The sequence below is a fragment of the Pagrus pagrus genome (genome assembly GCF_965226575.1).
Source record: "Pagrus pagrus genome assembly, chromosome: 12".
Taxonomy (NCBI): domain Eukaryota; kingdom Metazoa; phylum Chordata; class Actinopteri; order Spariformes; family Sparidae; genus Pagrus; species Pagrus pagrus.
Genome location: NC_140196.1, coordinates 23,014,797 through 23,030,935, shown reverse-complemented (window position 1 = coordinate 23,030,935; position 16,139 = coordinate 23,014,797). Strand labels below are relative to the sequence as shown.

General features: G+C 39.6%; 1 protein-coding gene across 2 annotated transcripts; it reads left to right on the top strand.

Annotated features, from left to right (window-relative positions):
- Window positions 1-201: 201 nt before the first annotated feature.
- On the top strand, window positions 202-15,812 carry oxsr1a (oxidative stress responsive kinase 1a). Of its 2 annotated transcripts, none has more exons than XM_084368461.1 (17): window positions 202-1,644; window positions 2,318-2,430; window positions 3,968-4,076; window positions 5,618-5,759; window positions 6,583-6,638; window positions 7,354-7,463; window positions 7,588-7,689; window positions 7,879-8,012; window positions 8,134-8,182; window positions 8,270-8,335; window positions 8,479-8,601; window positions 9,431-9,466; window positions 9,634-9,783; window positions 10,806-10,911; window positions 11,012-11,080; window positions 11,825-11,889; window positions 11,993-15,812. In XM_084368461.1, the coding sequence occupies exons 1-17, from the start codon at window positions 1,575-1,577 to the stop codon at window positions 12,065-12,067; spliced, it is 1,575 nt and encodes a 524-aa protein (XP_084224587.1). In that variant the 5' UTR covers window positions 202-1,574; the 3' UTR covers window positions 12,068-15,812. The 2 variants fall into 2 exon arrangements, with proteins under 2 accessions (XP_084224587.1, XP_084224588.1); XM_084368462.1 differs by lacking the exon at window positions 202-1,644 and adding an exon at window positions 3,356-3,399 and having other exon boundaries at window positions 2,345-2,430.
- The last annotated feature ends 327 nt before the right edge of the window (window positions 15,813-16,139 follow it).

Sequence of the window (16,139 nt, the reverse complement as noted above, 5' to 3'; positions counted from 1 at the left end):
CATGAAACTAATGGGCAAGTTCCAAAGACTGAAAGATTAAAGTAGCATACAAACAAACCTTAACATGCTGTAGTCTGTCCGCACTACAGTTGATTCAATCAAAGTAGCCTCCATTCACTCAAAATACTGTATTTAAAATATTTGTGCTTCTCTTAAACATGTCCATTGTCCATTTAATGCAACTTTAGTTAGTTACCCAGATGTATATTCATCCACAACATCGAGACACTGCTTAGGTTATATTTGAATGCACTGATTATCATGCTAGCCTACAAAGATATAATAGGTCAACAACACTGACAGGGGCCATTCTGCATAATGAATTATATTTTGACATTTCTTATTTTGGTAACATTTTGAAGGCAGGACTAAATTTATCCCCGTTTTTTTTTTCATTTGGTATTTCCTATTGTTTATAGGAAATTCAAATATCACTGTACATCGATTCCCCTCATCAGATCTATGCTGTACATGAGCAAAAGACTAGTGAGATAAAGTACTAAAGGCTCACACTTTCAGTGCCTTTAGCGCCCTCTATTGGGTTTGCTGTGCACAGTTTTAGACATGGGAGACATAGCTGCATTAGGGAGGCTGCACTTTTAGGACCCCTTCTGTTCACATTGTTTTCTTTTGTATTGTTCCATGGTATTTTTAATTGTTTATGATTGTTTATTTTTGCTTATTGTTTTTTGGATATGTGTGTACAAATTATATGTTTAATCTGCCCCCAGAGTCATCCTTGCATCTTGCCTTTTTCTAAACTTTAAAACATCTGGTTGAGATCTCCTCAAGTCCGTTTTATTTATATCACACCAAATCATAACAGAAGTCTTTATTTGTCTCTCAGGGCACTTTTAACGTAAAGGTCTCGACTGTACATTATTTTGTATAATTAGCTTATTCTGCTAATTAAACAAATTGCAAGTCTGGGCACCAAGGTGATTTGCAAGGCAAAGTAGTATTTGGGTGGAATCAACCTTTAAACTATAACAAATGAGTCAAAGTTTTATTTATGTGGAGTCAACCATTAAAATGATAAATAATGAGTCATAAAGTATTATTTGGGTGGAATAAACCTTCAAAAACTATAACAAAAAGTACTAAACTGGGGTCCGGAAAGTGCAGCCTCCTCTACGGTAGGGGGCGCTGTGGCGAAGAACCAGGGTCCTAAAACTGGTCCTGAAAGTGCAGCCTCCCTGCTGCAAACACCAAAGTGTATCTCTGTGTTTGTCCAAGACTAAACTATTTCGAATTCTGGCATTCCGGTGCCCAATAACTATAGATTACTTTTAACATTTTCTGTCTTGGGAGTTTTCCGGATTGAACTCACATTTGGCAGACTTTGCCACACTAAAGATGGCATCATCTTCGTGCCGTCTACTGAGCTCGTACGTAATACGATGCGTCAGTCGTGCGTAAAGTTGTGTTGACAGGAGCGGTAGGAGTTGTCAGCGGAACAGCAGCAGCCAGCATCATCGGAGCCGAATGGAGTAACCACAAAGATTATTATTATTCCAGACAGCGTCTCTGTTATCATATAGAAGCATTGTTTACACCGTTCAAACAACGACACCATGGCCGAAGACCAGTCCTCTCAATCCTGGTCAATCGACAGGGATGACTACGAACTCAATGAGGTGATAGGTGAGTAGCTTAGCTTGCTAATGTTAGCATTCTAGCCTCCCCTGTCTCTGCAGCGGTGTCGGCTGCCAACCGCCACTAGCCAACTAGCATAGCATGTCTGTAGCTAGCTAAGAGAAGGCCGGTTGCAACCCGTAGCTACATGGTGCAGGAAGGTTACCAGCTCTGCAGAGTTTCCCTCCGGCAAGGCCAAGTTGATTTGTCTTAGTAATGTCTCTGTTAGTTGACGAGCTAAAGTGAAAGGGCTACTTAGCTTGAAGCTAAACGGCTAGCTACGGCAAGTTAGCCTATAGTGCGTGAAGATTCGTCAGTTGGAGAGGGTGGTGCTCTTTTGCTGAAGGTATGACACGGATTACAGTGAGATACAGTTTAGTCTAGGTAACGTGACTGATGACTTTGAACAAAAGAAATGTTATGAATTGGTATCTTAACTGCTGTTTTTTTTTCTATAATTCAATCAAATTTGGATGAATGTAGCGTATTAACGTATTTTGCAACACTGTAAATGACCTTTAGTCCCCAATTTTAAAAAATAGTTCCTGTTCAAATTGAGCATCTTAAAATGCACATCACCAATGTAGTTCAACTGTCATAATCTGACTGCTGTCTTCAAAAGTCAGAAGCTCTTTTGCCCCTTTCAGAGTAATAGTTTCTCTCTTAATGTTGTCCTCCACAGGGAGTGGAGCCACTGCAGTTGTCCAGGCAGCATACTGCAAGCCAAGAAAGGAGAAGGTGGCCATCAAACGCATCAACCTGGAAAAGTGTCAAACTAGCATGGATGAACTCCTGGTAAGACACTCCAGCAATGTGTGGACCAGGATCTGCAGTCCATATGTTCGTTATGTGTGTGTGTTAGGACTGGCGTGGGTTTTTGGGGTCAGATCAGTCAAGGACAGATCAAGAGCTTGATACCACAACAACCACTGAGTGCTAGAGCTGGGTGAAATCAATAAGACCAGTCATAAAGACAAATTAAATGTGAATGAATAATGAAATATGCACTGAAATAATGAATAATTTCACCACTTTATTTTACTTTTGGATGTTGATGTTTAAATGTGGTACAACTGCAAACACTCAGATGAGATGAGAGTAAAGTCAGTTTGCTACATAGGTCACTATGACCTAGTTATCAGCTGGAATCTCCTTTCACAGGAACAGTGAACAATAGATCACCTCTAAACAGTCGCTCAACTATAATACAACTTATAAAATATTTAATTTGTTGTTTGTATTCACATAAAGTTATTTAGTCAGTTTGAGAAAGCCTGTGAATGGGATATAGCTGCATGTGCGACAGAAAGTTAAACCATGAAACTACATATAAAAAACAATCTTAAATGTTTTATTATTTTGTGATTATCCAGAGAAGTGATCAGTGGACAAATCAAATTTGGAAGACTGTAGGTGTAGGTGCAAGTGAAAAAATCAAAGCAAGATGTATGCAAATTTATATTGTAGTGGCAGTGTATATGTGTGATACAGTATTTCAGGTTTTCCTGCTGCTCCTTCACTGACATCAGGAGAAATGCTGACATGTTTATGAAATATAATATTAGGCTTATTAAGCAGAGATTGCAAATTTACTGATTTACTTCATTAAGTTATTTATTAGTAGATAACCTTGTATGTTTGCTTTGCTGTTAAGCTGAAGAGTCTGTTGCAACATTTTGAAAAATGACAGGTCTCTTTATCTGTACTTTCTTCCCTTCAGTCACAGTCAGGTTCAATAGTGTGAAGAAAAAACACCAACTGCAGGTCAGAAACTAGGCTGAAGTGAGCTCCTTTAATCACCCATAGGACACAACTTACTCAATACAATCTGCATTGAGTTGAAGTTGAAGTACATGTTTTCCATTTAACTACATACATGACAAATCAAGATGATGGACCAAATTGATGCAACAATCCTGTAAACCTAATTCTGTCATGAATCAGTCCTGATCATTGTTTCCCACACAGCTCTATTATAACAACAATTAGTAAACAGATTGCCAGCTAGGTACAATTTTATATAATATTATGGTCTGAATTCGCCAATGTCCGCCGTCGAGGTTAAAAATGTCTTGGCTTGGTTCAGTGGTGATGTAACCCAGGTTACTCCACTGGAGTCAAAGGCACTGTGTAATCCTGATTTAGGATTGGTCCATTTTAACAGGACAGGTTGATTGTGAGGACAGAGCTATAGCAGCGACTGGGTTTATTAGATTAAGTTCAGTATGGCTGAGCTTCAGTTTGTCACTGAAAGTGCAATATAAGTATTTAGTGCTTTGCCTTGTCCTACACCAAGTGTGACCGTGTTCCCCACATTTTCTTCTCAATGCAGAAAGAGATCCAGGCTATGAGCCAGTGCCACCACCCAAACATTGTGTCTTATTACACTTCCTTTGTGGTGAAGGATGAACTGTGGCTGGTGATGAAGCTGCTCAGTGGTGGTAAGTACTGTGAAAAAGAAACTTTGCTTCTGACTTCTGCTAATTCTTATCTTCAACTCGACTTTGACTCGACTTTCTTTGTCAGATGTCCTTACTTTTTTTATGTATTTATTTTTTAATCTAAGATAAGCCTGGGTTTGAACTTTGACTGAATGTTTGGATTGAGTAGCCAGGGAGCAAGTTGCCATATTCTGGCCCACCAGGCTCAGTGTGTGTTTCTTACTCCCAGAAATAACAGGGCATGTAGATATCTTGATTTAACTCTCAGATATTTTCAGATTTTGAGTTTAATTCTACGCAGCAAACGCTCCTTGAGCAGCTACTGGCAGAAATACAAAACAAGTAGCAACTGGTGTATCTGTTTACAACCTAGCCAAACAAAGAGTGAACAGAGACGCTGATATCAGTGGGATGAAATCATTAATAGTAATGCTACATGGATGCATCATTTTGTTGTGTATCCCTTGAGCACAGGTAGGCAATTTGTAACCAGCATGACAATGGCAGTCTCTGCCAAAAACAATAAAGACTATTGAATAAAGAGGCTGTTACAGAATGTAAATACATTGGAAGAAAAAATACAGAATATTTTTGTGCTGCTTTCCTGCTAATTGTGAAGGCAAGGTCCTTTTGGAAGTAGCATCTTTCACTATGACAATTTACTAACAGCTAGCAATCTATTCATAGACGAACAACAGACATTAACACAAAAGCAATACTTAGGCATATAATAGGTAAGTTCAGGTGCACTCTTCTGGGGCTTTTTCACTAGCATTTTTGGCCATACTGAATAAAAACGTGTCGTGCTAATTTGCTTTTCCATTAGTGTGCCTCTGAGCGGGCTGGGGTTTTTTTTTGACCGCAACTCACTCATGACGACCCTCCTTCTCCCCCTCAGGCAAATCTGTGATGCAATTCTCGACTCATACCTATGCAGGACACCTGAGAGAAAGATGTTTTTAAAAGTCTCTCTCAGTAATGTTGTAGCTTCTAACTGAACCTCTGTAGTTCTTCTGCTGTATTTTACTGTTTCATCACGATCACTTTCAGCTGTTTTAGGAGTCGTGTTAAAATACTGCTGATTGAAATCCAACATTTCCTGATTCAGCTATTCATTACAAAAGCTTTCAAAAAACTAAATAATAGGGTCTTTTATTGTGGAGAATTTATAGGAAATGATATGGGTGTATCACCGAATTAGCAGAACTTTTGTTAACAGCTTTGTCATCAATTTAAGACACACCTTCAAGCTGTTGTTTGAAGGTGTGCCTTCAAACTTGCCCTGTTCTAATGGAAATGCAATCAAACTGAGTCAAACTGAGTCAACCGATCCAGCACATGTGTATGGAAAAGCCCTATTCTTGTTGGTGCAGTCTGCCGAGTTGTGGCAGGTTGTGTGTTGTTGAGCTGGGAAGGACACACCTGCTGGTTTTGTTTACGGTTCAAACCACCACCAGATAAAAGCCATTCAGTGTGCCAAACTGGAACTTCTTCCATGTCCTGTCAGCATGTGTTGTGACAAGCCTCTACCTGTCTCACAGGCTCAGTGTTGGACATCATCAAACATATCATCTCTCGTGGCGAGCACAAGTGCGGAGTGTTGGATGAGCCCAGCATCGCTTCCATCCTGAAGGAAGTCCTAGAGGGGCTTGAGTACCTTCATAAAAACGGGCAGATTCACAGGTGAGTTCTGATGAAGTGTCTCCAGGCTGCAGGGAAACGCCTTGTTATGTCTGTACATTGCATTAGTGCAGTCCCACAATACACTCCTGTCTCAGCTCACTCTGGCACTGAGCCTTCCATGTCTGCATATGAGCGTGTGGTTTGAATTGGACCTCGCTCCTTCAATATTTAATACAGTGAAAATGCATAATTGAGGAGGTTTGTTTTACATAAAAGTTGCTCGCAGGAACACTGTGAACCACGACTGAACAGGAAGTTCTCTCTACATCTTTTGGGCCTTGTTTTGTGACAAGTGCAATTTTTCAGAGAAGCGTCATGTTCCTAAAAAAACAGGTTTTCTTTAGTCACATTATTATGATTTTTAAGAGATTACATTTACTTTGAAAGGTGGTTTAGTTTTGTGATGCTCTCTACAAAAATAATAATTTAATAAATAAAATAATCCAATAGAATTGTGATTTGATTTTCTAATATTTAAAATGTATCTCATGTTACAGTCAGAGCATGAGTGGACAATACATTAAGTCGACAGAGAGCAGCTGCTGATTGAGCTCAGATGCCGTGGCGAACTCACTAACACCTAACAAGGAAAGGGAGGGGGAGAGCGGCGGTTGAGGCCGACTTAATCCACTCCTGTTCTTTGAGCATAGTTTGCAAACAGAAATCAGGAGGATTAAAAAGAGGCAGATCAAACACGCAGCTTTAACCTGTTTGAGCACGAGCATAAAGAGTGTTTGTTCATTTGCAGAGCCAGTACACACAGCCTAACCATTCCTCTGTTAATTGTTTGACTTGTTTAAATTGTCCTTCTCTTCACTTACAGGGACCTAAAAGCTGGAAATATTCTTCTTGGTGAAGATGGCTCAGTGCAAATTGCTGGTACAGTGTTTTATCAGTGTTTTCACTGATTTTTCTTTATAGTTATAGTTTTACGTCCTTCTGTAGACAGTAGACAATAGCAGTGTTACGTTCAACTTGTGGTTGCACATAGGTTGTGCAAGTTAATGCTCATGATGGGTGATTGAAACCTCTTTTCTGAATAAGTTCTGATGTAACAAACATTTAACTTGGATGACTGATCAGCTATATACACTCCAATAGGATGTGGAGAAGAAGAAGAAGCTGTTTCAGCGTCTCACTACATAAATTCATATAGATGGTCAAGGCGACTGGTTTTGCTTCTTTTTTTCCTTCTTCTTTGAAGGCCTCCGGTGGTTGTCAAACAACTGGTTTTATTTATGGTTCACAACCTCTACTTTTTTTACATTGGTTATTATAGCCATGTGACGTAAACGATACCGCCACTTTCTGACGAAACTGCTTTTTGTAGCCTAGTGTTTTTGTTCAAACACAGTTAAAAGAAATGCAACTAAATTGGATTTTTTGCTTCAAATGCGCTTTAATGTGACAATCCCATAGAAATATGGCTATTGTTTAGTTCAACAAACATGCCCCAGTACTTTGTTGAAAGTACAGGCCTTTCCGCTGGAGACTAGTTTGTGGAAAAATATATAATAAATATAAAGTAATTAAAATACCTTTTCTCTATTTTTACCCCCTCTGTCACACTTTCCAAATCTCACACACTCACCAGACTTTGGTGTGAGTGCCTTTCTAGCAGCAGGAGGAGACATGACAAGGAACAAGGTTCGGAAGACATTCGTGGGGACGCCGTGCTGGATGGCCCCTGAGGTCATGGAGCAGGTGCGGGGCTTGTTTTGTAGTTGATTGCTTTCCATCCCTGTTTTCTCCCCATAATGCCTCAAAACTCAGTGATGAAAGGAAAACTTGAGCACTTTGTTCACTTGGTTCTGTTTTTAATCGGCAGGTCCGCGGCTATGACTTCAAAGCAGACATCTGGAGTTTTGGGATAACAGCCATTGAACTGGCCACTGGGGCTGCACCATATCACAAATACCCACCGATGAAGGTAACTGCGTGTGCACTCATACAAGATTTGTTTTGTAAATCTTGAACTAATACCAGCATGTGTGTCACCTAATTTGTCATTTGTAGTTAACAAACTATAAGACGTGTATTATTACATATATCATTCAGTTATGCAAAGTGAAGCTTTAATGGTTTTGTAAAATACAACCGGATGTTTGCGTGTCTGTAGGTGCTGATGCTGACTTTGCAGAACGATCCTCCCTGTCTGGAGACTGGTATCACAGACAAGGAAATGGTGAAGAAGTATGGCAAGTCCTTCAGGAAGATGCTCTCCCTGTGTTTACAGAAAGATCCAGAAAAAAGGTCAGTTAATCCCCAAACCCTTTTTTTTCCTGACGCCAGATTAGTTTGTTTTTCTTTCCATTAGATTCTCCTGTTGTGTAATGAGTATAATGAAGAGCCCTGTGTCTTCTTTCCTTTTTAGGCCAACTGCAGCCGAGTTGCTGAAGCATAAATTCTTCACAAAAGCCAAAGTGAGCCTTTCCTCCCTATAATAAAAATAAACCGTAGTATTTTTTGCATCTAAGATCCTGTAAGAAATGCTTGTCTTTCTTTTACAGAACAATGAGTATTTGCAGGAGAGGCTCCTACATAAAGGGCCAACAATATCAGATCGATCTAAAAAGGTTTGCAAGTCATTACTAATATACTCTGCCTAACAGTGTTACCTAATGTTTGCTAGGATACACCCTGTGAAAAGGATTTGCCAGAAAGAGAGATGATGAATGAGTCAATATGCAGTCTTACATCTTGTTAATGGATTGTGTAGGTGCGTCGTGTGCCTGGCTCGAGTGGCCGTCTCCATAAGACGGAGGATGGCGGTTGGGAGTGGAGCGACGATGAGCTGGACGAGGAGAGTGAGGAGGGCAAAGCTGCTGTGGCAGCTCTGCGGGTGAGACTCTGCATGCTGCCGTCTTCAAACAATCAAGTTGACTTTATAAGGCCACCTCACTGTATTTCTCATAGCACATGCAGCCGTAATCGCCAGCAGATGGTGCTGGTGGACTGTTAATGTGAACATTTCTTAGCCAAGTTCACTTTTGGAGAGGCCTCCTGCCTCAATGCCACTGTAGTTCAAGTTTAGGTTACTCAACTAGATCAACTAAGCTACTCCTGATTCCAAAGACGTATCTTGATCTTGAATATTGTTTTGTATGGCCCAGAAACCGATTGCCTTTGTTGTATTATAAGCTCCATGTTGCTGTTAAAGATAAATAAATATTAGAAATATTGAAAAAAGTACTGTAGATTTCATAGAAGAATAGAGTACATTTTTGGGAAAACATAACAAAAAATAGGTGTTTCAGCATGAAAGTTGATTTTGTATTCACAATGACTCTACCTATTAAAGGATGTGGCATGGCCTCTGTTTGAAAAGGATTTGACACTGTTTAACCTCTTCTGAGCAAAAGACATAATCGTAGAATATGTAAAGTTCTCTCAGATGACACCTCTAATGAAAAACTGATAACTAGACCAGTCACCCGCTCAGATCGCCTGCTGTAATTATTCTCTCTGATGTGTGTTCACACTCAATTCACATCTTGGTGTGGGATTTTACTGCTTGTTGTCTTAACTGTGATTTCATTACGCTCTCTGTTTAAAGTCACCTTGTGTCAAATTCCTGTAATCCTACAATGCTCCATCAGTCCATACATTGGGGGGATAAAAGGAGAATTGCATGTCTTTAATCCTGACAATCTGTCATGTCCATCCTGCAGTCACCCAGAGTGAAGGACGGGTCCCAGAATCTGGAGGTGAGTCAGTTTATAATGGACATGACCTGAACATCTTGATTTATCGTAATGCCTTGATAGAATGATCTGCATGACTGTCCTACTGTATGTGTGTCCTCTTTTGTTTTTTTCTATTTGTGTACAACTCAAAACAGCTGCTGATTTATTTGCATGTTCGTGTCTGTTAGCTTTTCACACCAGCAGATGGCTCCACAGGACATCTCCAGCCACCTGCTGCAGCACATGAGAGCCCTGCGAATGTGGGCCAAACAGGAGAGGACGCTCCACCACAGGCTCCTGCTCAGACAGCGAGCCCTTCACATGCACCCACTGCTCAGGTAAAAAAAAATGGTCCTTTTTAAAACAGGGAGGGGAATCCCTGCTCTGGTGCTCTTTCTGAATTAAATTGACGTGAATCAGGCAAGTGAAAGTTTAGGTCAGGGTTTATGAGAAACATAACAAACAATAACTCTGGTAATAACTGGTTTTGTTTTGAAAAAGTTTAAATTATAAAAGGAAGGTCCTTGATTAAATGCTCTTATAGTGCATTAATATGCCCCTTAGATGGTCCCATTTCCCAAGTTCGGTAGTTGTTCTTCCGACTTCAGTGTGTCCATGAGCTTTTAAGTTTTAATATGGAATAAATGTGGGCTCTACAAAGATGTGTTGTTTAACACAATTGCACCTGTGAATTGTCCGTGACCACCGTATATTGCTTTACCTGACTGTTTCAGGATTAATGCTAATTAATAACTATTCTAACTAGTCTAAGTCAACTACCAGGTATGATGCAATACCATATGTCCAGAGGAAAAAATGTATATGCAATATGTGAGTAAACCAAACATTTACTTGTCCGCCATGTTTCTGAGTATATGATGCCAAAGTCAGCAAGTTGTGTACCAAAGTCTTTGCAGAGTTTCCAGGTTGTTGACTTGGGAAGGCTTTCATGTGAATTTTTCAGATTATTCCGACAACACGTGAATGCATTATTACATTCTCTTAACTTTTTTGAGATTTGTTCCCCTGCAGGGGTTTAACCACATATGGCGCTATAGAGCATTTTTTAATGATTTCTGTTGCATTTTTTTTTCATACTGTGAACTTATTTTGGTTCTCATTAAGTGTGTTTGTAAAGGTGCCATATGGAGATTTCTTCTAAACAAACTAAAGTCGTGTTTACAGTCAGGCAAACACTTTTTGTGTACCCTTTAGGTCTAACAAACAACTTGATTTCCTTTCTCATGTGCAGACACTCCAGTGTGACGGGTGCTCAAAAACAGCTCCAAAACACAGTGCAGCCTTAAGTTCACCTTTCTGAAACCTCTCATATGTGAAGCTGTGATTTTTTTTGTTACAGGATCCAGCTGTGGCCAACGCCAGTGTTCCCATCAGCCTCGTCCTGAGACTGAGGAATCCCAAGAAAGAACTCAATGACATCCGATTTGAGTTCATGTCCGGCAGAGGTGAGGGCGCGTCAACTAGCTTTTCGTCTTTTGTCATGTTCAAGGAGACTCTGTACGCAGGGCTAACTCTTTGTTTTTTCCTTTCTCTGTCTGTGCTCAGATTCTGCTGATGGAGTTTCTCAGGAGTTGGTCTCAGCGGGTCTGGTTGATGGGAGGGACTTAGTCATTGGTAAGTAGGAGATATAGCACTGTATGATGGGATAATAAACAAAAAGCTTTGCATTCTTGTTTTCACAGTCTGATTTTATTTCTGGGGTTAGTTTTTCTACATAACGGCATCTAACGCAAAGTAATGAGGGTTATGATTCATTACTCAACTCTGCAAGTTAAAGTGGTAGTAGACAACTTTTTCAACTATCCCTCCCTCCTAGTGTTTACATATGACATTACTGTCACAGCATTAGCAACATGGCTATCACTAAAGTTCTGCCTACTATCCAAAGCAAAATCCCACTTTGACCTAAAGACCCTGCTCTCAATGAAAAGGCAGTGTAAAACACCTAGTTGTGTTAATAAGGAGGCAGATTTGTTACTTATTGCTCTAGCAGAAAGAATTGTAGTTTTGAAGCGTCTCATGTCCTGGTGGTAAGGGGAAACACATATCAACAGGGGAACAGACTTTGCCACAACACCGGCGCTCTCCATCGATTGAATTAGCGTCTCTTCACTCTTGTTTTACCTCGGTTTCCATCACTCTCCCTCTTCACCTACTTTGCCTCCTCTATCAGCGGGGTTTCTTTTTCTTTTGCAGTGTAGCGTTACCTAAAAAAAAAATCTAAACTCTTGGAAAATAATGTTAAGTATATGTGTTATGTAAACCCGCGGTTACATTATGATCTGAATACAGCTGGTTCTTGATTAGCTTAGCTGATCATCTGACATGATCTTCTCACCTCCTTTGTCTTCTGTTTAGTTGCTGCCAATTTGCAAAAGATTGTTGATGATCCTCAAAATAACAAAAATGTGACTTTTAAATTGGTAAGTACGCAGAGAATGGAATGATCAGTGATTGCTGTCCTAGACTTAAAAATAATATATGCACAGTATATGACAGTATATGACGTTGTTCCCTCTCTTCCAGGCATCCGGCGTGGAAGAGTCTGAAATTCCTGATGATGTTAAACTCATTGGATTCGCGCAGCTCAGCATCAGTTAAGTCAAGCAGAGCCAGAAACAAAGGACAGAAATTGATGGTATTGCACAGCTGCATTGTAGTCAATTCCAAGTAACCACTACTGCCAAAGAGAGGAGGATGAGGAGGAGGAAGATGATGAGGAGACATGAAGCTGGCAGGGTGTGACACTACTGCAGGATGCATGAGGACCACGTTGAGAAGAGGCTCAGTTCATCACAGGAATCACACTTGAAATGTTTACAGTGCGCTTATACAGTAAATGGGAGAAGAGATGCAATCAACTATATCAATTCCTAATTTCTTTTTATTTCTTTGTTTCCTTCCTCTTCATACATAAGCACAATCCAAACCATCTCCTGCCAGTACTGGAAGTGATTGCCTTTTTTTTTCCTTTTAAAATCAACTGTGCCACAAAACTCAAGAGTGTCGTGCCACCTTCATACGGCACTTTATGATACACTGAAATTGAAAAGTGTAAATTCAGCCTTAGTCAAACTATGGGTTTTACCAGTGCGTTTGGTGAAAAATTGAGTCTATCTGTGATTATTAGGTGTATTTTGTGTATACCTATCCAAGAAATTTAAGAAAATCTCCCAGAACACTGAAACAAATAACTTATAAACACTCTGTAGCATAGTTTTAGTTTTGTAATCCAATAAATTCAGATGGATTTTTACTTAAAATAAGAAAAATTACCAGATTCCTGTATAAGGCTACTCAATGTGGGTGGTGTGGTGGTTTTGTCAAAACAGAACCAAGAGTTTAGGCTCTGACTGCACCGCTGAAATCGATCAGATAAACACAAATCAACTGTAACTGCTCAGTCCCATGACTGCAGGTCCAAACTTTGTCGGATGGCGTTTTCCCGAGGTGTTCAAAGACAGGATTATTTTCACAAATTCAGACCTGCCGTATATTCTTATACTATGCAATAGATACTTCCTTTTCACCGTATGTGACCACTGGTTGCTGATATTTCTCTTGGGTTGAATAAAACCACTTTTTGTGCTTGTCCCTCACTATGAGTTCATGAAGTCAACCAGCCAAACAGGCAGCGTAAGGAACCTGCAGTGAGAATATACTTTAATTTTCACAAGCAGTCATCAAAGTGAAAATTTTAACATGCCAACAGACAGACTGGGGTTAATAATTGCTGTTTTCTATTTACCCTTATAAGAGGTAATTTTGCCTGTTTACTGTTATCGATCTTACAGCTGGGAAGAATCCTGAATGCTGGCAATGAGAGTGAGCCCGGGCTGCTCGTGTTACAGGCTGACTGTTGATGAACTTCTGTGGAGGAGAGCACACTCAAAAGCTGAAAATGTTCTACCTAAGCGAAATAAAGTTTAAAGGGGCAGTTCATCCAAATTACAAAAATAAAAAAAATACTTAAACTTACTGATACTTAGCCCTGCAGATGGTTTTGGTCTTATTTGCTGTGGTGTTGAGATGCTTGTCTCTTAAGATTTTTGCCACCAGCCCAGTACAATGGAGGTAAAAATGTCCACTTCTTTGATCCAGTCTGAAATAACTCAAAAACTTTTGTATAGATTGCCATGAAATGTGCTACACATATTCACGGTCCCTTAAGAATGAATCCCACTGTATTTCTGGCGCCACCTACAGGTCAGAATTTAAATGTATCTAGTACTTTGGTTTTTCACCAAATACCTGCAATACCATTATCGATCCCATCAGCCTTAGCTGTACTTTGTGCTGACTGCTAACTAGCTAATGTTATCACGTTAACACCAACTAGCAGCCTGAAAAATGAAGCTAGCGGGGAAGGATCAGAAACTGCAGTTCCTCGAACGGCCACTTGAGGCTGGCCCCAAAACAAGTCAATCCCCAAAAGACCCCATCTTAAAATGTCCAACTTGACAGCAAAAATAAGTATGTTCACCGCCTGGTACAAAAGCCAGATTTGGTCTCTAAAGCAAATTTTTCCATTCATGACAACTTGAGGCGTGAATTTTTTACTGGAGAAGTTATGCTTAATTAAGGGTGAGGGCCCTCTGAATGACAACCAGAGCCCTTGAGTAGAGAGAGTTGCAACAACAGAAGTTCAAAATGCCGATCTCCAAGAAGTTCTAAGCGGGCAATTGAAATGCGTGAATACAGAGATATAGAAGTGCGATTTTTGGCAGTTCATAGTTCATACCTGATTTATTGATTGATTGAGTTACAGTAATGGGCTACTAGTATTTGCAGCTAATTTCTGGGATCTATTAAGCAGCTCCCTGATCTGCTATTTCTTTACAAAAAATTCTCCATTGGAGTAAACGGAAATGATGTTACTCTCTCTACTCAAGGGCTCTAATGACAATCAGCCCAAAGTCATCTAGCTAGCTAAGCTCCACCCATGATCCTCCTCTTTGCCCATTTTTGGATTAGTTTGGACTTAGCCGCAGTAACCCACTTAGAGCTTTACAGCTCTTAAGTGGGCAACTATAGGTGACATCATGAAGACTACAATTCATCCATGTTTTATATAGTTTATGATAAATACGTTAAAGTTGTGTATTTTGGATTGTCACTCTGAACTAATTGGCGTGCTTCACTCATTTCTTTGTGGATCCTAAATAAAGCCTCACAGAGCTGCTAGCTAGCGCCACAAACAAAGTTCCATTTAGCTCCATTGTATTGATCTCGGCGAATAAAACCAAAACTATCGATGTGTCTGGATACCACTAGAAGTAAATCTTTCACATGTTGGGTGAAGTAACCCTTTAAACGTCTCCAGAGGCCAGTCATTACTTTAGTTTTTTTGTCACTAGGCAAGTTGTTTTGACAGTACTGTAGTCTGTTTGCTTTATAAACACTCACCAACGAATCACTGTCATCACTCCAAGTGTAGCTGTATGGTTGTTTTGTACCACGTGCAAAGGGCTGTGAAAGAGCTCCTAGTTCAGGTACTGATGTAAATGGTGTATGTAAAGATGTTGTAAATGTACGTATGATGGCAACTCCATGCACTGTCACACAAACATCATGAGGTTTGTATGTAATGATGTAGATGCATTGACTGTTTTAAGTGTACATGTCAGATAAAAGGAACATTTTACTTGTAAATATTGAGGCAAACAGATTGAGACTCATCATGTTCAGTAGACAGAGTTGAATTTGTTTTGTAGTGTTTTCCCACTGTTGGCCTTTTGTCAGAGCATCACTAATCATGCACAAATTATTTGTTCAATTGGCACCTTATTGATCTGTTAACATGTGTGTTTTGGGAATTACATGGGGCTTGTGATCACACACTCTGTGCTTTGATGTCATGACGTGCATTTTTTCTCACACCTGTCCCGAGGGTAATGGATGAAATGTCATTTTAATAAGACGGACGGCACAGATTACACCTCTCTCTTCCTGTGTGTGTGTGTATGTGTGTGTGATTTTGGTGATAAAATGATTGATCATCAAATGTCACTTAGATTTTCTAAATTTCTTTCCCTTTTATTGTTTACTCATCAGAAAAGCATTCATTCTGCCTCTTTATGGGCTCACCCAATTATTAGTATTGATTTAATCTTTTGATTGGCAAGTACACATTTCCTTTTTTAAACCTTTTTTATTTGCAGATCATTACGTATATTTTAAAAATATGATTGATTATGAAATATGTACATCAACAAATGCATAATTTGAAGTGTAATATTTGTGATAACATACAAAAGAGATTCCTTGACATATATAGATTATTGGAAAATGTCGACACATGCAGATGATTTTTAGTAGCTGAATAAAGTCACATGATGGAATTCAATGAGTGAGATTATGTTTAATGGGAATGTTGTGTCCTGAATGTCCAGTGTGTAGGATTTAGTGGCATCTAGCGGTGTGGCTGTAGATCGCAACCAACTGAACACCCCTCAATTTGCCCACCCCCGCATTGGCTGCTAAAAACATGAGTGCAACATGGCGGACTTTGTGGAAGTCTGTCCGTTCCCTCTGTAGATATAAAAGGCTCATTATAAGGCAACAAAACATAGATATCATTTTCAGATGATTATAAACAAATGAAGACATAACTATGATTTTGGCAACAGATCCACATAAATCTTACCTTTAAAGCCCAGTTTTCATTATTTAT